The sequence below is a fragment of the Halichondria panicea genome, chromosome 13, assembly GCF_963675165.1.
Source record: "Halichondria panicea chromosome 13, odHalPani1.1, whole genome shotgun sequence".
Taxonomy (NCBI): Eukaryota; Metazoa; Porifera; class Demospongiae; order Suberitida; family Halichondriidae; genus Halichondria; species Halichondria panicea.
The window spans coordinates 4062620-4085584 of NC_087389.1; the positions used below are offsets into that span (position 1 = coordinate 4062620).

The following is a 22965-nucleotide window of genomic DNA, read 5'->3' on the forward strand; positions in this document are numbered from 1 at the left end:
GGGCGTGTACGTGGATGCCAGTGACATTTGACCTTTGACCCCATTTGCTGTCTGATCATTGATATGCGAGTGACTCAGCAGAAATAATTGCTGTATGGTATGGACATACAAGCGTTTTGCAACTCCAACTTTGGGGGTTTTATTGTTTAGTTATTGTCCTTACATAATTACTATGTGACTCTCAGCATATCCCCCTACAGAAGAAACGGTAGGTTGTGTCTGATGATCGATTTTTTTGTCTGTTCTTACCGTTTATCAGACACTAGCACATTTTCAGCTCTTGAAGACTTAGTAGTTGATATTTATCAATTCTTTTTTGCATACATTCATAGTAACACATGCTTGATCAGATGGTGCAAAAGAAAATTTTTTATCACTGCTTGTTTCCTCAGAATGAGTGTCTGAACATGCATTGTGTCTGAATATAGATGCCTTACTCTAGCTATTTGTGAATTTATATATCTATCCAAGACAAAATGAATTGATGCACCCAGAAAAGCCATGTAGAGATCTAGATGTATTATTATAGTCAATATTCATAACAATCCTGTTCTTTGCCATATCATAGGATTTTGTACATCTCTGAGTGTTATATGGCAAGCAGAATATACGGTCTGTCAGGATTGAAATTACATCTCAGTCTGTGAACTATAACTGCTTTAGTATTGTCAAGTCACTGTTGTATAATAAGTATAGTAGTATAGCAAATTCACTCACTTTCCGAATTTTTTTGGTAGTTACAAACAATTTCGTTGGCAAGTACTATTAGCGATAGTCGGTATGGAAGCACACGTATTGAGTGAGTTTGTTGAAGGTCTTAAAGAGGCTTACAGAGAGAGGCTATTTAACATGGAGGAACAATGGCCACCAGTTAGGGGAGATAAGCTGATAAAGTTGCACTTAGTGGAGGCAGAAAAAGAAGAGGGATTTAGAGCTGGGTTGCCACAACCTGGCGCACCTAATGAAAAGGTCAAACGTACTCCAATTCTCCATGAAAACTTGTTTAAAATCAAAGAAGGCAAGAAACCAGAGAAAAAACTTATCGTGGAAGGCAATGCTGGGATTGGTAAAACTACACTATGTACCATGCTTGCTGAAGGGTGGGCAGAGGGAAATATCCTGACACAATTCGACTGTGTCCTGTTACTTCCCCTCAGGGAACAGTTAGTTAGCTCAGCCTCCTCTCTTACTGACCTCCTGGCTCTTCATCATCCCGACGAGATAATTTGTGAGCCTGTTGTTCGTCACTTAAAGAGAATAAGAGGAAAGGGGGTGCTCATCATTGCTGATGGATGGGACGAGCTCAGTGAAGCAAATCGTTCAAAAGCGTCTTTTCTATACAATCTTTTGTTTGGTCGTCATCTTCCTTTTATTTCTGTTCTCCTCACCTCACGACCTTCTGCTTCAGCTCCTCTTCATGATCTTCCTTCTGTGGACCGTTTGGTTGAAGTAGTCGGTTTTAATGAAGAGAATATCAAGCAGTACATAGAATCTGAGTTTGATCAATTCCCAGAGAAAGCTTCTTCTCTTATCGAGCAGCTTGAGAACAACCCAGTCCTTGAGAGTGTGTGTTCTGTACCCCTCAATTGCGCCATTGTTTGTAACTTGTGGCACACTTTAGATCGAGAGCTTCCTCGTACGCTAACTGAGCTGTACACTCAAATTGTTCTTAACATTATCCTTCGCAATATCAAAAAGAAGTTTCCTGATTGTCCGATTGGCCTTAATAGTTTTGATGAGATTCCGAATGATCTACAAGACACCTTCTGGTTGATCTGTGAGTTTGCCTACGAGTGCTTACTACTAGATCAGCTGGTTTTTTCAGAAGCTGAATTGTCCTCTCGCTTACCTGATGTCGGTGACAAGTTGCAGTGCTTTGGTCTGTTGCAGTCTGCCCGATCACTTCTACCTGTTGGTCATGGCCTATCTTTTCACTTTGCTCACCTGACCATCCAGGAGTTCATGGCTGCTCTCCATCTTGCTACTCTCCCTAATGAGGAGAAACTGAAAGTTGTTAAGGCGAGTGCTAGGAGTGTCCGATTTAACATGGTATGGAGGTTTATGTTCGGTCTTGCTAGTAAGCTCTACCGTGAATCTGATAAGGTGATCAGTTTTAATGATAGTTTGGTGGATCAATTTCTGATGGCTAAAAATCAGGATGTTTTGGCTTTATGTCATGTGGCTTTCGAAGCTTCAGACCCTGACATTGCACTAAGAGTTTGTAAAATGTCTGTGCGACATCTATTCCACAGAGGTCTTAGTACTCCCTTCGACTGTGTAGCTGGATTCCATGTTCTTCGTTATGCCGAAAAATGTGATAATATGGTTATCAGAATATCCTATTGTGCAATTGATGATATGTTGTTGAAGAAACTAACTGACATACTTTCCGATGCGAATGGTCATTTGCAAGTTCGAGACTTATCCCTCGTGAAGACTAAGGTGTCTGACAAAGGTGTTGCTGATTTATTCAAGAGAGCCTCAGTTGCCTTTACAGCTTTGGATACACTCCTGTTGTATAAAAATAACTTCACTGGGATAATGTCGATATTCATACACAAGACAAGTACGAGTCTCACGCAACTGGACTTATCCACCAATCCTCTTGGAGTGTCTGGTATACAGTCATTAGAGACAGCTGTACGGTCTGGTGCCCTTATCAAACTAGAAAGCCTGGGGCTATCTAACACCCTCACTGATGATGCTGACATCAATGGGGCTCTGCTGACAACCCTCTTACAGTCTATTTCCTCACACTGTGCTCGACTGTTAGGCTTAGACCTCTCTGTTAATAATCTTGGTTTACCTGGATTATGTTCAGTAGTGGAAAACGTTCCATTAGGATTGAATAGTATTGGTTTCTCTGGTTGCTTCCTCACCTCCGCTGACATTGTGATGCTTATCCACTTTCTCAAGTCGGCTAATGTGATATGTAAGAAGTTGAAATTGTTAAATCTCAGCTCCAATTGCATCGATGATGATGGAGTGATTGCTCTCGCTGAATGTTTACCTGAGCGGTTTCCTAGCCTGGTTGGCTTCAATGTCAGTCCCCTGGGTGCTGTTCTTCTCTATGGAAATCCTGTGAGCGAAGAGTTGATACACATGTGCAATGACAACTTAAAGGTACTCATTCTATATATAATTTGTCACACTTAAGTTCATTATTAAAATACAGGTCATTGAGGAAACTGCTGTGCTGAATAAGTTTATTCCTCAAGAATATGAAGAGGTACATGTAAGTCTCTTTATAAAAGCATGCATATGAGCTGGGCATAATTATAATTTTTGATCTATTAGACGACCGATGTTTGGGATGTACTACTGTCAGAGATGATTTGCACTATTTGTGATGTAAGTGTGCCATATCTTGTGTAACTGTGCATGTCTGTATAATTATAGCACATTTTGAATTGATTAATGTAAATCTCATTCGCTGAGGATTCTGAATCCCACTCCATGCAGGACGACAGATTGGCCAGTCATGTTACAATATTCTTTCCAGACCCATTTTTCCATAACCCGAATTCATCTAGTGATGAGCCTACCTATTCTACTACGGAGCTGCAGGGTGAGGAAGGTGAAGCAATAATTTGATAAAAGGCTAAGCTATATAGTTATCTGAATCTCTCTTGCAGGGACATACACTCATACTGACTCCGATGTATCAGTTGCTGACTCTAGTAGTGATGAAGTAGCTACACCAACACTCCCAACTTCATCTCCTTACTATCAAGCCAGTTCAGGTAGAGCATTAGCCTCGATTCCAAGCCGCGAAGAGAAAGGCTATATATAGTAGATGTGATAAAATTAATAATCATTTATGTTGTCACTTTTACATGTAAATGCACTATCATAATGATACACTACTATATAACTAATTGTTCTTCCTCCTCCTATTCAGTTCCTCCAGAGTTGACTCTCAGTGTCCTGGACAAGGAGCTCAAGACACTCACAAAACCGATAAAGTTTGGGGTCAGTTTGGGCATTCCTCAACACATACTGGAGGTCATCCAGCAAGACAATCGATTTAGTAAGATACATTGAAGATTCTTATAGTCTTTAGGGTTCACATTAATTTTCCCATGCAGATACTGAAGGTCAAAAGATTGCCCTGTTCCAGTTCATTGCCAAGAACTACAAGAGTCTACGAATAACTTGGAGCATTATTGCCGACGCTCTCCATGACATTGATTATGGGGACTTGTCATCAATTGTTCGGAGAAAATACTGCACGATATAGTACATGTGTCTAATTTGATAGTTATTTAATTGTTAACAAACATTGCACCAGAGAAAACTTGACAGAGTAATACATAGATCTATCTATAGTATCGTATAAAACTGACACTGTAAATTTATTGTCTGTTGTGTTTGTGTTTCTTATAGCACAGTGTCTTCCTCGCTATACGCCACCGTTTTCTAGACTCTTGACCGTTGGTGTGTGCGCGTGCGTGTGTGTAATGAAAGTATTCAATTAACTCACACATAAGGTGTTGCCGGAACATTCTAGAACATTATATTCAAGATTAAGATGCTGCCAGAATGTTATACATGCACAAATGCTGCTAAAACATTCTAGGTAGATAGTTCATGATAACTGTGGAACAAACTAAAATCTTTGTCCTATAGAGAGTATTTAACTATGCTGTGTGTTTTGTAGAGTTGTTGGATATAATTGTGATCACTATTAATTTAAAACTGTCAACCACGATTACATGTGTGCATGTGTTTTACTGTATATGTGTGTCCAAATAGCTCCTTCAGCTCCACTTCTTACATTCCTCATTCAGCAGCAGATTTAGGTGAATGCACTGTGTAAGTAACCCACTATGCTGGAAGTTTTAGCCACAATCTATAATTATCCTATATAGATCTAGCTAAATCTATATTTTACATCCGTCCTTGATCCCCTATAATGACATGCAGGGCTTAGGAAAACAACTCTATGGAGCAAAGTAATAATTTTCAGTACACTACAAAGCAACAAATTCTAAGATTTTGTTTTCTTTCATGAGAAGTAATTTTCTATCTAGTTCCTCTATCTTTGTACAGTGGAACCTCGATTTGTGCTAACAACCACCTCCGAATAAAGGCCAGTTGCTATATAAAGGCCAGGCACCCAGGTCCCAAATGAACAGTTTGTGTACAAAACAACCTCTCAACAAAGGCCACCCCTGCATGTATAAAGGCCAATTCCCCAAAAGTGTCCGTTATAGAGGGGTTCCACTGTATAACCGTTATAAAGCATCCATTGACGTTACTGAGTTTCAAAACTGTACAGCGATATATACTTCCCATGAACCTTTCACTCGAAAATATATTGGGGTAGGAAGGTGCAAGGTATAGGTGATCTGGTAATCACTTTAAGCACTATAGCTGCATGCATGCTTTATTTGATTGAGCGTGAGTATATATAATTGTACCTTATATAGCCGTTAGATCTTCAATATGGCACTATAATTTTGAACACTGTGGAGGGATGTGTATAGATATGTAAGCAATATCGAACCCTTCAAAATATAGCCAAACTCTATTATAGATGCTTTGATAAAGTCTCAGACCTTAGCCAGAAACTGTTGGTCTTTTCTATCCCAAACCGATTACCCACTATAACAATTATTGTTTCTGTTCTATTAATCACCACAAACCCACCACTTTATGTTGCCATGGAAGGATATTTTGTAGCTTATTCATTCACATACACAATGGTGGTATCAGCATACAATATTTTACCTGTATCTGTATTTGCATTGCGCGCGTTGAACTTGCCCTGGATACCATGTTGAAGTGCGCTGCAACTAAACAAGAATCCATTGACAAGGCCAATAATTATTATACGCACAATCCATTCAGATTATGACATCCAATACAATTTTACCATGACCTGACAACGATTTTCGAACTTAAGGATATTTCGCACAAAATAATAATAATGATACGGCTATAATTATAACAGATAAAGAGATATTACTCTACAGTGTCTTGCATAAGGTCCAGCCTATTAAACTAAACCATAATAAGAGGGTTAACACCATTAGTGCAGTATAAATGTTATATGTGGGACAGGTTTAAGTAAAGTGTTTTGGGGACATTTCTAATTATACGAATACACTATAATAATACAAAGATAAATGCTTACTTGTAGGGATCACCTGCTTCACAGGATATTGGATGGTGTCCATGGTGACCATTGTCACAAACCAGAGAGAGTATGGTGTCACCAGTCCTGTTGAATACTGCACAGTAAAGTGCATGATCATCTATCATGTCACACTCTCACATACACATGCTCTGTTCACACATATAAAAGTGGTGGGGAAAAGTGGGTAAACTATAGTCGGTTCATATCATCAACTGACATTGCACTATAATTATATAGCTCTTATTATTTGAATCTACCTGCATGACATGTTTATGGTAGACTTTAATTTGTGTGTCTTTTGTTGTTTATATATGTGGACATTCATGCAACAATTGGTAACAGCTGATGACGTTGTGGTACTAACGTTGTGTTGAGGGGAACAGGTTAGTAATGCAACCACTGAACGATCGGCGATTAGCGCCCTAAATGTGTGACAGGTTCAGGTAAAGTGGACATTTTACTGCCCTAAACCGTTGCTTGGAAGGAGGAAGGGAATCAAGTCTTTGTTTTTCACCTGTTACGTATGTTATTAAGTGGGTATACTAGCCAATAGCGATGAATATATTGAAATGAGTGTCGGCCACGTCTATAATCTGTCAGTCAATGATTGGAACCGATAGAATTCCACCAGTTGTAAATAAAAGCTTAATTGTTCATGTCCTACTTCTGGGCAATGGTTTAGTACACTCAATTATCACAACCAGAATGTTGTAACAAGGAAAATGAATGAAAAAACGGCAGTGGTGTATGATCAGACAATCAATGTGACTATATATAGGTCAGGATCAGAGCAAGAGTCTAGCCTCGATTCCAGGCCGCCTTAAATTTCTCTTCACTGCCTGGAATCAAGGCTAGACTCTTGCTCTGATCCTGTCACATTGATAATTGGACCACTGCCGTTTTCAATCCTTGATTCGATGGAATCAAGGCTAAGCAGAGTCGGCAAATAAACCTGGAGTGTTACAAGTAGGGCACTTCACATGCACTGGGACCGGAGTACGCTCACCACAGCAGATTCAGAAGAATAGTTATTTTGTCAAGTCACATAGATCTACATCAGAAAAGTATAATAAACACCCATTTCTGTCCTGTCTTCTTTTCTTGAACTTTCACTGGTACTGTTCCAAAAAACACTTTCAGTTGAAATGTGAACAATTGCTAGGATATTGGTCAGTGGGGAAGCACCAAAGAGCGTAGAAGTACTGTGCATCTATCCGTCTCAACATCATGAACAGTTTAATACAAACATGCATGTATATAATTGAATTAAGCTGAAACACCATGAAACACGTCTAATGGGTCAATTACATGTAAAATATAATTTGCATTGTTAAATTAATCTGTGTGATGACATTGTGGTGGATTGACATACGGTATTAAAATACTTCGCTCGCGTGATCGTGACTAGGGTGATCTGATTCTCCCGCTTTCTTCTTGTTTCTACATTTTCTCCCTCCTTTCCACTTGATTCCTTCAATGGAATACATTTAGCAACAGCATACTGTTGCATTTATAGTGCAGTGTGCAACACCTCTCTTGATTTCCTGTAGTCTACGGGCGGGCGCGCATATTAGATCAACTTCTTCTTGTCTCGATCCATGCCCAGGGGAATGCGGCCTGGAATCGAGGCTAGTGCTGCACAGGGCATTTGTCTAGTCTCGAGGCCAGACTCCTCCCGGGCACATGTCAGATCACGTGCAAGGGAGTGGTCTGGGGCCAGACTAGCATTTGTCGTGCCCTGATTGAGACCCTCCCACTTTTTGTGCATAAAAGAAGGGCGTGGCAGGTGCCTCTTTTTACAACAAAAGAGCCACAACACTTTTAACAGGTATGTCTATTGAGCATTGATGTTTAAAAGAAGTAGATCTACCTATTAAATTGCATTTTTCTAAAACAAAATAGGTGTATATTATGCCGGCAATATCTATAATTTATAGATATTGCCGGCAACTGCATGGCAACTGTATATGTACACGTACTGTCAATGTCACATGATGTCAGCTTCAACTTAATTTACTGAGCCTATAACTGTGATTGTGCTATGTGTAGGATACGAGCAATTTCCACTTTTCAATCATGTGTATGTATACCCCTGATAATTAACATTCATGCTTTGACTTCTACGATACTGTTGGCTAAAGTATAATTAGACCAGTGGTGTAGGAAGGGGGGCTCCAGGGGCTGGACCCCCCCCCAGGCTATTAAAGTAGAGATGATTTATCCAAGTTGCACTATGTAGATATAGCTTTAGTACTCTTTTTTTCATTAAAAAAACTAGAGCCCCCCCCCATTGAGAAATTGCTTCCTACGCCACTCAGTGTAGACTATGTGTTTAGCTCAGGGTGCACTAGATCTAGTTTTAAATCCAGTGCTTCAAACTACACCTGTATTAATTAAATGTGCCAAATTAGCTACTGTGTAACTTATACGTCTATAAAGGGGCGTAAGCTAGCCACACATAATATGTACCTACAGCAATGATCGGCTACCGTATTACTAAATGTTTTGCGAGCATCAAACATTTGCGAACTTTGCGATGGTTGATCAATTCGCAACAATAAAATCCGCAAAATTATTACTAGTAAATACACACGATCCTTACCAGAACGCAATAGTTAGATCGCAAAGGGTCAACATTTCTGCCGATTTGGCTCATTCGCAAAGGTTTTTCAGCAAAATATTCTAGTAATACGGTATACTAAAAGGCTAGCTAGAAATCAGCTTAGTGTCTATACGAACAATAATTATTATTGCGACCGATTACTTTTGAACGCATCTAAGCTAGCTGAAGCTCACTAAAAGCTTTCTATCCTGAATCGTACATGCTAGTACTCCCTCACAGTTTTTAAGCTACCGTAGAAACTGGATTATTAGTGCTTACTGCTCAACTGCAAATTTTTTGAAGCGCTTTTCCAATTATGCGAAGGATATAATAGTGTGAAAATTCAGAATTGATTCATTTGTTTATGAGTTATAGCTAGCTTGTACAGTGCATGGCAGCTATATATAGCTAGTGGATGTTGTAAAATGAACGGTAAAATGAACTGCAACATAGTAGTATGATATAGATCCAGTTAGGGTTGCCTGCTTGCTCACTTTCTAGGTTGCTAACAAGTCATCTTTCATCACAGAGACATTCGGTTGCTGAGTGGGGCAAAATGCATACATTGTACTTGAATATAAGCGTATAGAGCTCTGCTAATGATCGACCCCATGAGTGCAGTGCTAATAATCCAGTTTCTACAGTATACAAATTAAGAGACATGAACATGCACAAGCTGTTACCGGAATGATAGTTAACAGGGGCAGATATCCGTGGAAATATTGATGTTACACCCCCTTCCGATGCAATCTCCGCCCACTATCTTACACCGTAGAAGTTGCAGAAATATAATTAATATGCTTTTTTCGTTTTGAAGTGGACTACATGCAGTAGACTCTGCTCTCTGAAGTACGGCCACCTCCACATATCGGCAATTGGTTTGGCACGGATTGCGTTTACTGCACAAAACTTTCCCTGAATTGTAGCCACTTGCTATTCTGTACAATGGCCAGTACTGCATGGCTGCCCCAAACTAGGTTTTTATTACGGCCGGATATGACGTTATGGGTGCGATTTGGCAGAATGCACTTAACTTGAATAGAGCTAATGATTCATTATCCTCAAGACAAAACTGTAAATTTAGTCAATAGATTCGAGGTATGTAGGGTTACGGCGGCTATTTTCTGAAATACAGCCACCTCACTATTCCGGCCAAGCTGCGATGACCGAATAATGAGAGTTTACTGTACATGCATGTATTAGCATTGTTACATTAGAATAGCCATACTGCTTGGGGTAAAACATTCGTTTAATTTGAACAGTGGTGAATTTCGTTTGCTTGCGTGCGCGTTCTGGTAAACCTGCCTGGATAAAATGTTCGTCAAATAACAAATTATTAACCCCACTGTATTGTAACTATATACTATGTATAATTATTTGTTGCCAACTTTTACAACTACTAGTGGGAAGAAAACCTAAAAAATTTACTATGGAATTCAGCAAAACTAATGAATACACTAAATTCCTTCAAAACACATGTCTTTTATTATGATTTATATGACCAGTCAGACGAGTTTAACGTCATTGGGCAACAAGTTAGTTATTGCCGGTGCCCTCGTGCAACATGCCATATATTGCACTGGATGACATAATGCCCTCGGGGCCTGCGGCCCTCGGGCATTATATTGCTCCAGTGCAATATATGGCATGTTGCACTCTGGCTGGGCAATAACTAATACATACAGTCTCTTGTGCAGAGATTGTTCTTTAATTGGCCTACTTCAGGAGAGTTGCTATAATCTCTTCACAGTACACAAGACTGCAGTGCTAGCTGCTTGAAAAGTACCGCTATCTCCAAGCAAAAATTCCCTCATGGCATTTGGTATGAGATTGGACAAAGTGTTCTACCAGTAACAAGCTTAAGACACTCAATACAGCCTCTCTTTAGGAGACTTTTAGCCATACATTCAGACAACACGTGGCGATGCATGTATATATTGCACATGCACAACAAGTCATATTCCAGTGGCAGCCTGCCTATACAACCGCTTCATTCCACCGATTCAAAAATCCGAAATAAACACGACAACAAGAAGAATACTGATGTTATTTCCACAAGGACGATGAACTAGAAACTAGAAACTGTTTAAAAACAGCTAGACACTAAACGTATAAACTATGGCCAACTGTATTTTCCTCCAAATTAGGATAAGGTGTGATTAAAATTAGTGCATGTATTGAATGTGAGGCAGTATTTTAGATAGCGATCTATAGACTCGAACTTAGACCATAGCAGTGGCGGATTCAGGGGGATATAAGGGAGCAAAGGAACCCCCTTTTTGCAAAACTATACCTTTTTTACGCTGATCGCATTGCAAACTCTTCAATTATTGGTACAGAGATTGAAATTTCCCACATCCATATGGGCGGAGATTGAACCGGAAGTGGACCTAACCCAACAATTTCATCCGGGAGACTACTATACCGTTTACACGAGGCCGCCTTTAATCCGGGTTGGAATCCAAACTATCCGCGTTCTTGTAAACGGGCCTAATCCGGGTTCTAATCCAGATTAGCCAACCCACTTCTGGAGGTGGTTCAAATAGTTGTTAGTAAACACATAATTATGTTTGTGGGTGTTCCTAGAGTAAGCCTGTAGCTTCCTATCAGCTAGCCAATGTTTGCGCAAATGCAATTAGTGGTCGTTTACTATGCCCACTACAGTAGAACCTCGCTAATTCGAATAGAGCCGGACCACACCCCATCTGAATACACGGATTAACGGATGTCATTAATTGATTATGAATATCATTAACGAATACACTTTTGTACATGTATATTACTGTGGCCAGAAGGGAAGCTACTAGCTAGAATAGTCTTTTATCTCAACTTTATCTCCAGTCTTGTGAGCTCTCTCTTCGTTTTCTTTGCAGTGGCCATTGTTTTGGGCGAGCTATTGAGCTAATAAAAACTGATTCAGCAAAGCAAGTCAGATTGCGCTTGCGTAGTAGTCTATTCTACTGACAGTCCCTCCTCTTTTCAGTTTGCCAATTTGTCCAGATTAGCGAGGTTTCGGACTAAAGGGGTCCGGATTAGCGAGGTTCTACTGTACTGACTCGGATTCAATCCGGATCGAATCCGGATTATGTGTCGTGTAAACAGGGCTTACGAGCCCGTAGGACGAATAGTCTTTTAGAACCACTATTTTCTGTCCGCCAATGCAGAGGCATAGATCTACTGAACAAATGTAAAACTGCCTCTGGCTATACTCCGCTTGTAACATCTGACTAGCTATGTCTGTTTGTCTGGTTGAACCAGGAATAGCTATAGACTATAATTATATAGTTTCACTATAGGGTTGAGTAAATTCGGCGGTAATGTATGTAGTTTGAACTGTACTAGCTGGCTGGCAGGAATCTAGTAAACACTCAATACCCCTCCATTATGATGGAAGAGCATTGAGTGTTTACTAGATTCCAGGTTGAAATTTTTAAAGTAGCTAGAGAGTCACAGAGAGCTTACCTTCAGTTTCCAATGACTGCAAAACCATACAATAACATGTACATTGTCAAAGTTATGTATACTGGTCTGGCCACGCCCATCTAAGTCAGAGATTGTATCAATATCAACATAAAAAGTCATTCCATTAGTCCATTCCAGTGTCCACCTCCACCGTTACATTCCACTGAGTCAAGATATACCCTTATTTGGAGGTACATTAAACCTCTGTTACAGTAGTAAGCACAAATATTTACTGCCTCTGATCATCTGATCGCCTAGTTAACCAAAGGTGTATAACGTGCAGACTTAAGTCTGTGCAAGTGGTCACAAGAATGTCTAAATTATTGGGCAACACCACATTCTAATTAGACGTTTGGAGAGTTCTCACATAATTTACTTTACTGTTTGTAGCTATGTTATAGATATACATGAACAAAGTCTATTTACAGAAATCAAACGATGCTTTTTTTCTGCTCTCTGCTAGGTTATTGTCATCTCTAAGTACTCTACGGCACACGGTATTGGTTGTCATTATCAATTTTCGTCATGGTGGCGTGAACTGGTATTGTCAAGTCACTGTTGTGTTCAGTTCATTCCCTCCTTTTATGCGAATAGTTTGGACGCTAAACATTTCACTGGGACAATAATTATTGTTCATACAGTGGTCGGTATGGAAGCACAAGAAGCCTTGAGTGAGTTTGTTGAAGGTCTTAAAGAGGCTTACAGTGAAAGGCAATTCATCACGGAGGAACAATGGCCACCAGTTAGAGGATACAAGCTGATTAACTTGCAGTTAGTGGAAGCTGAAAAAGAAGAGGGATTTAGAGCTGGTTTGCCACAACATGGTATCCCTGATGATATGGTCAAGCGTACTCCAATTATCCATGGCAACCTATTCCATGTCGAAAAAGGCAAGAAACTAGTGAGGAAGCTCATCGTTGAGGGTAATGCTGGGATCGGTAAAACCACACTGTGTACCATGCTTGCTGAAGGGTGGGCAGGAGGCAACATCCTGACACAATTTGACTGTGTTTTGTTACTTCCACTAAGAGATCCCTTAGTTAGCTCAGCCTCCTCTCTTACTGGCCTCCTGGCTCTTCACCATCCCGACGAGATAATTTGTGAGCCTGTTGTTCGGCACTTAAAGAGGACAAGAGGAAAGGAGATGCTCATCATTGCTGATGGATGGGACGAGCTCAGTGAAACAAACCGTTCAAAAGTATCTTTTCTATATAATCTTTTGTTTGGCCGTCTTCTTCCTTCTGCTTCCGTCCTCCTCACCTCACGACCTTCTGCTTCAGCTCCTCTTCATGATCTTCCTTCTGTGGATCGTTTGGTTGAAGTAGTCGGTTTTAATGAGGAAAATATCAAGCAGTACATAGAATCAGAGTTTGATCAATTCCCAGAGAAAGCTACTTCTCTTATCGAGCAGCTTAATAACAACCCAGTCCTTGAGAGTGTGTGTTCTGTGCCCCTCAATTGCGCCATTGTTTGTAACTTGTGGCACACTTTAGACCAAGAGCTTCCTCGTACGCTAACTGAGCTGTACACTCAAATTGTTCTTAACATTATCCTTCGCAATATCAAAAAGAAGTTTCCTGATTGTCCGATTGGCCTTAATGGATTTGATGATATTCCCAATGATCTACAAGACACGTTTTGGTTAATCTGTGAGTTTGCGTACGAGTGTTTATTACTAGATCAGCTGGTTTTTTCGGAAACTGAATTATCGTCTCGCTTACCCGAAAGTGGTGACAAGTTGCATTGCTTCGGTCTATTGCAGTCTGCTCGATCGCTTCTACCTGTTGGTCATGGCTTGTCTTTTCACTTTGCTCACTCGACCATCCAGGAATTCTTGGCTGCCCTCCATCTTGCTACTCTACCCAACGAAGAAAAAATGAAGGTAGTTGAAGCTCATGATGACAGTGACCGGTTCGACATTGTATGGAGATTTATGTTTGGTCTTGCTAGTAAGTACCACGATAGTTGTAGTAATCAGGTAATTGGTTTGGATGATGATTTGATGGATAAATATATGGCGTTTAAATATGGTGATTTAGCTTCAGTATGTCATGCGGCGTTCGAAGCTTCAGACCAAAGTCTTGCGAAAAAAATTTGTAATGTTTTTGGGCAAAATCTATTATACGGTGATTTCAAAACTCCTTTTGACTGTGTAGCTAGGTTCTATGTTCTTCGTTATGCTGTGAAATGTGATAATATGGTTATAAGAATATCCTCTTGTACAATTGGTGATAAGCTGTTGAAGGAACTAACTGACATACTTTCAAATGCGAATGGTAATTTGCAAGTACGCGACTTACTTCTTGCGCAAACCAAATTATCTGACAAAGGTGTTGCTGATTTATTCAAGAGAGCCTCAGCTGCCTTTATAGCTTTAGATGAACTCTCTTTAATTTCCAACAATTTCACTGATATCATGTCTTCATTCGTTTCTTGTACGAGCCTCACACAATTGTACTTATCTGAAAATCCTCTTGGAGTATTTGGCATTCAGTCACTGGAGACAGCTGTACGAGCAGGCGTTCTTGTTCGTCTGGCAACCCTGCACTTATCCAACACCCTCACCGGAGATGCTGACGTCAATGGAGCACTTCTGACCACCCTTTTTCAGTCCATTGCCTCTCACTGTGCTAACCTTGAAATCTTAAGCCTTTCTGGTAATAATCTTGGTTTACCTGGATTATGTTCAGTTGTGGAGAATATTCCATTACGATTGAATCACATCGATCTAAAAAGTACTCATCTCACGAATTCATTTCACTCAGTGTCTCAATACACAGTCACCAGTGAGATACTAAATCTCTACCAAAACAGCGTATACTGTTTAAGAAGTATGGACTTGACTGGCTCCAATTTCAGTGGAAGTGCAGGAACTCTCTTACTGGAAAAGTCTCTTCAAGCACTTCAATCACTTGAAGAACTTAATTGCTCTGACTGTTCTATCACCTCTGTCGACATCGCAATGCTTATCCATCTTCTCAAGTCTGCTAATGTGAAATGTAAGAATTTAAAATGGTGGAATCTTGGCGATAATAACATTGATGACGAGGGAGTAATCGCTCTTACTAGGTGTTTACCTGAGTTGTTTATTCGTTTGGAAGGCTTCAGTACTAGTGTTGTATATGGTCTCACAAATGCCGTTTTCCTCATTGGTAATCCTGTGGGTGAGGAGTTGATACTCATGTGCAACGAACACTTAAAGGTACTCACTCACTCTCTATATTTACAGTTACGTTGCATTATTTATAATTTGTGTAGGTCTTTGAAGAATCGCAGAAAATTGCACGGCTGAATGAGTGGGAGAGAACGTATTTACCTCCACAAAATGAAATGGTATATATAAAGTGATTTTATATCATGTAATTTGAAAATTGTATGGTTTCAATCTAGACTACCCATGTTTTCTGCCAGCTTTGGGATACACTTCTGTTAAAGATGATTGACATGGCTGGAGCGGTGAGTACACCATAATTATCGTGGTTGTAATTGAATGTCATGCTTTTTATTGTAGATCTCTCCAGCTTTTTCCGGTGATGATGATAGCATATTTTTATGGCAATCAACGGACGATGCACTGAACTCTCCCAATGATGCTGCCAATAACATTCAAAAAACTTTTGTCGATAACAGTAATTCCCCTCAAGCTACAGAACGATCTAGTGATGATGACCTCATCTGTCCTGCAGTAGTGGTACAAATAACGGAACGGGGGGAGGCAGGTGAGAAAAGGGTTAGTTCATTATATTTATGAACAAAGCTGATCTACAGCTTTACATTTTGTGCAAATGATTCTCACACCTGGCTTGCATGAATTCCCCACCTGACACACACACACACAGACTCTATTGTATCAGTTTCCGACTCCAGTTGTGATGAAAGAGTTACACCACCCCTGCCAACGTCACCAGCAAAAACAGTTCAAGCCAGTTCAGGTGTGAACTTGTCAATAATCTATTTGTCATTCGATCTTGCTGCGTCTTGCAGACACATTATTTTGTTACTGTGCGAATCATTTCTTATTCCCTATTCTGTCCTTTCAGAGTTGACTCTCAGTCTTTTAGACAAAGAGCTCAAAACCCTCACAAAACCAATACAGTTTGGAGTCAGTTTGGGCATTCCTCAGTACCGACTTGAGGTCATCCAGCAAGACAATCGATTCGGTAAATTAAAGGCGTTTTTGAAGTTTTAGTTCTCACCTATTTATAGAGTTCACGTTAAATCTCTATACTCATGCAGATACGGAAGGTCAGAAGATCGCCCTGTTCCAGTTCATTACCAAAAACTACAAGAGTCTAGGAATAACTTGGAGTGTTATTGCCGACGCTCTCCGTGACATTGATTATAGGGACTTGTCAACAGTTGTTAGGGAAAAATACTGCACTTAATTGTAATAATGTGATTTTGTTCCTTAAAGTATATAGACTGCGTGTTGGATTTTGTTCCTTTATTAAACATGTAGATTTAGTTCTATATACTAGTTTTGGTGCTCTCCCCAATCCTATAGCCTTCTCCTCCGTTGATTTAGGGTGAATAATAAAATAGTGTTGCTGTGCTCTATAATTATGTAGCAAGAGTTCTAATTATAAAATTTATGCATTATGCATTACACCCCATCATGGAGTTTCCTGTGAGTGGTCACAAGAATGTTGTCTGCACTAGACCACATTTTAAGAAGTGCAAACCACATGCAGAGCACACATCTTGAATAAATCTTGAACAAGAACCAGGTCTTGCATTGAAATCTTCTATTGTAACAGTTGAAATTGTAAGTTAATTGGTGGGATATCATAGACTAGATCTAGTGAGAATTTGTTAATTTGCATGCATGCATGCATGTATATACATGCATTTAAGAGTAGGGATAGAGTGATATGCAGATAGAGTAGAATATAATTTGTGTACGTTAATTTTAAGTTTACACCATTGTGTAGATGAATAATTGATTCATGAATAACTATGTTTCGGTAATCGCTTAGCGGTTCCTTAGATTTCAATGTAGCTATGGTGCCTGTGGTAGATCTTTGTGCTCTCTTGCAACTAACCTGAGTTAATTAACCCCCTAGACTAAGTGAAAACCACTAGGCTTGATGACGAATTTCAAGCCGGGATCCAACTGGGATTGCTGATCTAGTACCATCCTTGATTAGAGAAAATGACTGTGGGATCACTGCTGTTTTAGCTCCTTGAAAATATGCACTTTTTATGCACAAATCCTTGTCTAAATGTTTGCTGTTAAACGTGGATTGTTAATTACTGAGGTACATGTGATGCGTGTCCTATCTCCTCTGGAATAGCACACACTGTTTTGTACTTGATATATTTGTGGCTAGTTTTACTATAATTATGCATGGAGCATTCACAGTGACTTAATTGTACTTACTGGGTGATGTCAATGTTATTACCCTATGCCAGGAAGTGGTAAGTGTATCACCCAGACCACTTCCTATATGATATTGATGGCCTTTTATACATGTACCTGAGCTCAGAGGAGGTACGACACGCGTGCCTCGATTAGGCTAATAATTGCCTCTGCAATAACGTTGAGCGTGGGCGGATAATCGAGGCGTGGTTACACCCACGCTCAATGTTATTGCAGAGGCAATTAGCCTAATCGAGGCACGCATGTTATACCTCCTCTGACCTGTCGCTGATGCATGCACTATAGCAGTAAGCATGATCCTTTGATCGAGGTGTGTTAACTCATACAATGAAAAATCAATCAATATGATCATTTCCCGCTAACAAAAGCAATCAAATGATCTGTTCCCTGTAGGTTATCGTACATCTCTATACGGCCAGCTAGCAAAGTGGAAATCGGTCTGTTATTATTGCAAGTAACGTATCGAGTGAACTTTTTGTTTGTTATACTGGACCAAATGCTCTACTGAAATTAGCTATAGTCTGGTATGGAAGCACAAGAAACACTGAGCGAGTTTGTTGAAGGTTTACAGGAAGCTTACAGAGAGAGGCAATTAAACACGGAGGAACAATGGCCACCTGTTAGGGGAGACAAGTTGATTAACTTGCAGTTAGTAGAGGCTGTAAAAGAAGAGGGATTTAGAGCTGGGTTGCCACAACCTGGCGCACCTAATGAAAAGGTCAAACGTACTCCAATTCTCCATGAAAACTTGTTTAAAATCAAAGAAGGCAAGAAACCAGAGAAAAAACTTATCGTGGAAGGCAATGCTGGGATTGGTAAAACTACACTATGTACCATGCTTGCTGAAGGGTGGGCCGAGGGCAAAATCCTGACACAATTCGACTGTCTCCTGTTGCTTCCACTAAGAGATCAGTTAGTCAGCTCAGCTTCTTCTCTTCCTGACCTCCTGGCCCTTCATCACCCCGATGAAATTATTTGTGAGTCTGTTGCTCGACAGCTAAAGAGGACAAGAGGGAAAAGGGTGCTTATCATAGCTGATGGCTGGGACGAGCTCAGTAAAACAAACCGTTCAAACGTATCTTTTCTATATAATCTTTTGTTTGGCCGTCTTCTTCCTTCTGCTTCCATCCTTCTCACCTCACGACCTTCTGCTTCAGCTCCTCTTCATGATCTTCCTTCTGTGGACCGTTTGGTTGAAGTAGTCGGTTTTAATGAGGAAAATATCAAGCAGTACATAAAATCAGAGTTTGATCAATTCCCAGAGAAAGCTACTTCTCTTATCGAGCAGCTTGAGAACAACCCAGTCATTGAGAGTGTGTGTTCTGTGCCCCTCAATTGCGCCATTGTTTGCAATTTGTGGCACACTTTAGATCGAGAACTTCCTCGTACACTAACTGAGCTGTACACTCAACTTGTTCTTAACATTGTCCTTCGCAATATCAAAAAGAAGTTTCCTGATTGTCCGATTGGCCTTAATAGTTTTGATGATATTCCGAATGATCTACAAGACACGTTCTGGTTAATCTGTGAGTTTGCCTACGAGTGCTTATTACTAGATCAGCTGGTTTTCTCAGAAGCTGAATTGTCCGCTCGCTTACCCGAAGTTGGTGACAAAATGCAGTGCTTTGGTCTGTTGCAGTCTGCACGATCGCTTCTACCTGTTGGTCATGGTTTGTCTTTTCACTTTGCTCACTTGACCATCCAAGAGTTCTTGGCTGCTCTCCATCTTGCTACTCTACCCAATGAAAAGAAACTGAAAGTTTTTGAGGCTAATGCTGTCAGTGGCCGGTTCGATATGGCTTGGAGATTTATGTTTGGTCTTGCTAGTAAACACCATTGTAGTTGTAGTGATAAGGTAATCAGTTTGGAAAAAATCTTAATGGATCAATTTATAGTGGCTAAAGAGCGTGATGATTTGGCTTTATGTCATGCAGCTTTCGAAGCTTCAGACTCTGAATTTGCAAAAAAAGTTTGTTTTTTGCACGTAAAAAATCTTTTATTTAGTAATTTGGACAGTCCCTTTGACTATATAGCTAAGTTCTATGTTCTTCGTCATGCTGCAAAATGTGATAATATGGTTATTAGAATAGCTGATTGTGCAATTAATGATAAGTTGTTGAAGGAATTAACTGACATACTTTCGAATGCGAATGGTACATTGCAAGTTAGAGATTTATCCTTTGAGCAGACTAAGTTGTCTGACAAAGGTATTGCTGATTTATTTCAGAGAGCCTCAGCTGCCTTTACATCTTTAGGCTTACTTTGGATGAACGTAAACAACTTCACTGACATAATGTCGGCATATATTCACATATCTTGTACGAGTCTCACGCAACTGGATTTATCTACCAATCCTCTAGGAGTGTTCGGCATACAGTCACTGGAGACAGCTGTACGGGCAGGCGTTCTTGTTAACCTTGTGTCACTGTATTTGTCCGACACCCTCACTGGCGATGTTGATATCAATGGAGCTCTATTGACCACTCTCCTACAGTCTATTTCCTCACACTGTGTTGGACTGGAATCTTTAGACTTATCTGATAACAATCTTGGTATACCTGGATTATGTTCAGTTGTTGAGAACATTTCGTTAGTGTTGGATGAGATCGTATTAAGAGCTACCTATCAGAGTACCTCTGAGTCTCAACACATAGTATCTTATGAGATGTCGAATTTTCCCTCAAACAATTTAAAAATTATTGAATTTACAAGCTCCAATTTCAGTGGAGCTGTGGGAACTCTTTTTCTGGCAAAATGTCTTCAAGCATTTCCATTACTGCAACGTTTAACTTGCTCTGACTGTTCTCTTACCTCGGCTGACATTGTAATGCTTATCCACAATCTCGAGTCTGCTAACGTGATATGTAAGAATTTATATTTGGTGGATCTCAGCAACAACTGCATTAATGATGAGGGAGCGATAGCTCTCATTGAGTGTATACCAGAGCGATTTCCAAGCTTGAAGCGCTCCAGTACTAGTGTTGTTCATGGTCTCGTGTGTGCCGTTCTTCTCCGTAGAAATCCTGTGAATAAAGAGTTATTATTCATGTACAACGAAAAATGGAAGGTATATACTCCATATACATATGTATAATTATAGTTCACAATTATATTTAAAATGAAGGTCATTGAGGAATCACGGAAAATCACAGTGCTAAATGAATGGGAGAGAACATATTTACCCCCACAAAATGAAGAGGTATAAGTGCATGATGTTTTTATATAATGCTTGAGTATAATTATGCATACTATAATTATATCATTTCAATCTAGATGACCCGTCTTTTCTATAAGCTTTGGGATGTGCTTCTGTCAGAGATGATTCGCACGGCTAATCTAGTTATCGTGAGTGTATACCACATGATTATATATATATATATAGTATACATTGCTTTATCACGTCACAATATCTTATAATGTAGATTGCTCCAGCTTTTTCTAAGAATGATGATATGCTTTTTTGGCCATCCACTGACAAGCCTGGAGAATACCATCCAACAGACGATGCACTGGACACTCTTAGCAATGATGGTATAGATATATTTATTCCAGAGAGCTCTCCTCAAGCAACAGAAACACCTAGTGATGAGGGTACGTGTTGTAGTGTACAGTCGACTCAAACAACAGAGCGAGAGGAAAAGGAAACAGGTATATATAGGGTGTTTTAGATCTTAGCCATATAGGTATTCAAATCTTATAGGCTCTCACACCTAGCTTGCACTGACCCTCACATGACACACACACATATATACAGCCTCTGTTGTATCAGTTGCTGACTCTAGTTGTGAAAGAGTTGCACCTGCTTCCCTCCCAACTCCATTCCCAAAATCAAGTTCAGGTAGAGCACCTGTCAGCAATCTTATCAATTACATGCATGCACTGCAAAGTTGTGCACTTTTCTAAAAATTACTATCACCCCCCCAATACACTGTGACCGTAGATTCATCCCCACCCCCATTCAGTTCCTCCAGAGTTGACTCTCAGTGTTCTGGACAAGGAGCTCAAGACACTCACAAAACCGATACAGTTTGGGGTCAGTTTAGGCATTTTTCAACACCGACTGGAGATTATACAGCAGGACAATCGATTTGGTACGTTTTTAAGTGGTATAATGATTATCGATGTTTAGTCTGCATCTACCTAGTTTTTTGGCATAGAAATCAAAGGAAAAACTATGCTAACAAGTGCCATAGACTATGTAGTAACCACAGACCGCGCTCTATTATTTTGTGGTTGGAATAAAAAGTACGGTTTGGTAGGTAGAGCACGGCTAGTGGGGTATAGTTAGAGCACGGTTGGTGGCCAAAATAACACATTTTTAAATGTAATGGTGGAAGTTCTCGAAGCATCTCATGGTTGTAATGTACCTACATGCAGCTAAGTGATCTATACGCTTCTAGCGATGCATGCTATATAATCTTACAAACAAAAGCTTTGTTCTCGAATAATTATAGGCTATAATAATTATAGTTTGCTTACCAGGCCATTGCAGTCTCTCCAGAATCAGGAATAGTAAAAATATGTTTTAGAAGGTTGCTATTCAGTAGTTAGCTCTACACTAGAGTGATAGCTTTATAGCTGCAAGAAGCTGCAAACTACAAACCAGTTAACGCACCGTTTCACGCTCGTGCTATATGGATATTATTATCTAGTACATACCCATGCATGCAGATACTGAAAGTCAGAAGATTGCCCTATTCCAGTTTATTGCAAAAAACTACAAGAGTCTAGAAATAAGTTGGAGCATTATTGCTGATGCTCTTCGTGACATTGATTATATGGACTTATCATCAGCTGTTAGGGGGAAATACTGCACCAGTACTTGTTCATTCCTAGCATAGATTACAGACTGTCTGCTGTCAGTCATTCATGCATGTCTGTATTGTTGACAAAGAGTTGTAATGCAAATGACATGACATGACAATTATAATTATGTATCAATCTTGATTTTAACTGGTTCTATAGTTCAGAGTCTATATATATTTTCCTATATAAACATTTCACTTTCAACTATAACTAATAAGTTATGATACAACATTAAAATTCTGAATAAGTCACATGTTTAAACTTGAGGGGCAGTAGTCACTCTGCGAATGTAGATCTTCACTAGCTCTAGAAGTGCGTCTTAATTCAAAGCCTTGATCGCCACAGAGCCTCAACTCAGTATCGTCTGTATAGTCGGTTGAGGGAGTTACTTGCAGAACCACGGCGGGTTGTTAAATTCACAGCAAGTACTGCCATTTGCACACCCCTGACCGTCCCAAACTGGATCATCAGGGTAGAAGATAATTATGATCAAAAAGTTGTCTGCTTCCAGTTTCACAGAAATAAGCCCTGTTTACACGCAGCATCTAATACGCATTGTAAAGCGCATTACTA

At 39.9% G+C, this 22965-nt stretch overlaps 3 protein-coding genes across 6 annotated transcripts; all 3 read left to right on the forward strand.

Moving 5' to 3' along the window:
• Positions 1-66: 66 nt before the first annotated feature.
• Positions 67-4393, forward strand: LOC135346282 (NACHT, LRR and PYD domains-containing protein 3-like). 3 transcript variants are annotated; one of them, XM_064543854.1, is made up of 8 exons: positions 67-208; positions 569-3123; positions 3176-3235; positions 3298-3351; positions 3463-3577; positions 3636-3743; positions 3902-4030; positions 4089-4393. In XM_064543854.1, the coding sequence occupies exons 2-8, from the start codon at positions 781-783 to the stop codon at positions 4238-4240; spliced, it is 2961 nt and encodes a 986-aa protein (XP_064399924.1). In that variant the 5' UTR covers positions 67-208; positions 569-780; the 3' UTR covers positions 4241-4393. The 3 variants fall into 3 exon arrangements, with proteins under 3 accessions (XP_064399924.1, XP_064399925.1, XP_064399926.1); XM_064543855.1 differs by having other exon boundaries at positions 3463-3568; XM_064543856.1 differs by having other exon boundaries at positions 569-3081.
• Positions 4394-7874: 3481 nt separating this feature from the next.
• LOC135346289 (NACHT, LRR and PYD domains-containing protein 6-like) lies at positions 7875-16676 on the forward strand. Of its 2 annotated transcripts, none has more exons than XM_064543863.1 (8): positions 7875-7970; positions 12670-15408; positions 15465-15539; positions 15597-15662; positions 15718-15925; positions 16046-16138; positions 16247-16366; positions 16443-16676. In XM_064543863.1, the coding sequence occupies exons 2-8, from the start codon at positions 12856-12858 to the stop codon at positions 16589-16591; spliced, it is 3264 nt and encodes a 1087-aa protein (XP_064399933.1). In that variant the 5' UTR covers positions 7875-7970; positions 12670-12855; the 3' UTR covers positions 16592-16676. The 2 variants fall into 2 exon arrangements, with proteins under 2 accessions (XP_064399933.1, XP_064399934.1); XM_064543864.1 differs by having other exon boundaries at positions 7903-7970; positions 12848-15408.
• Positions 16677-16808: 132 nt separating this feature from the next.
• LOC135346288 (NACHT, LRR and PYD domains-containing protein 3-like) lies at positions 16809-22555 on the forward strand. The gene is made up of 8 exons (XM_064543861.1): positions 16809-16971; positions 17980-20653; positions 20711-20785; positions 20860-20931; positions 21009-21234; positions 21341-21424; positions 21549-21677; positions 22258-22555. Exons 2-8 carry the CDS (start codon positions 18113-18115, stop codon positions 22425-22427), a joined length of 3297 nt encoding a protein of 1098 aa, XP_064399931.1. The 5' UTR covers positions 16809-16971; positions 17980-18112; the 3' UTR covers positions 22428-22555.
• The last annotated feature ends 410 nt before the right edge of the window (positions 22556-22965 follow it).

What these genes read in the sequence shown, in the direction of transcription:
- LOC135346282 (XM_064543854.1), top strand. Translation starts at nt 781, where the DNA reads ATGGAAGCACACGTATTGAGTGAGTTTGTTGAAGGTCTTAAAGAGGCT. An exon ending in TGATTTGCACTATTTGTGAT is followed by an intron (nt 3,352 to 3,462) that starts GTAAGTGTGCCA and finishes CACTCCATGCAG; the next exon opens with GACGACAGATTGGCCAGTCA. An exon ending in TTACTATCAAGCCAGTTCAG is followed by an intron (nt 3,744 to 3,901) that starts GTAGAGCATTAG and finishes CCTCCTATTCAG; the next exon opens with TTCCTCCAGAGTTGACTCTC.
- LOC135346289 (XM_064543863.1), top strand. Translation starts at nt 12,856, where the DNA reads ATGGAAGCACAAGAAGCCTTGAGTGAGTTTGTTGAAGGTCTTAAAGAG. An exon ending in TGTGCAACGAACACTTAAAG is followed by an intron (nt 15,409 to 15,464) that starts GTACTCACTCAC and finishes TAATTTGTGTAG; the next exon opens with GTCTTTGAAGAATCGCAGAA. An exon ending in AACGGAACGGGGGGAGGCAG is followed by an intron (nt 15,926 to 16,045) that starts GTGAGAAAAGGG and finishes ACACACACACAG; the next exon opens with ACTCTATTGTATCAGTTTCC.
- LOC135346288 (XM_064543861.1), top strand. Translation starts at nt 18,113, where the DNA reads ATGGAAGCACAAGAAACACTGAGCGAGTTTGTTGAAGGTTTACAGGAA. An exon ending in ATTCCCAAAATCAAGTTCAG is followed by an intron (nt 21,425 to 21,548) that starts GTAGAGCACCTG and finishes ACCCCCATTCAG; the next exon opens with TTCCTCCAGAGTTGACTCTC. An exon ending in ACAGCAGGACAATCGATTTG is followed by an intron (nt 21,678 to 22,257) that starts GTACGTTTTTAA and finishes CCATGCATGCAG; the next exon opens with ATACTGAAAGTCAGAAGATT.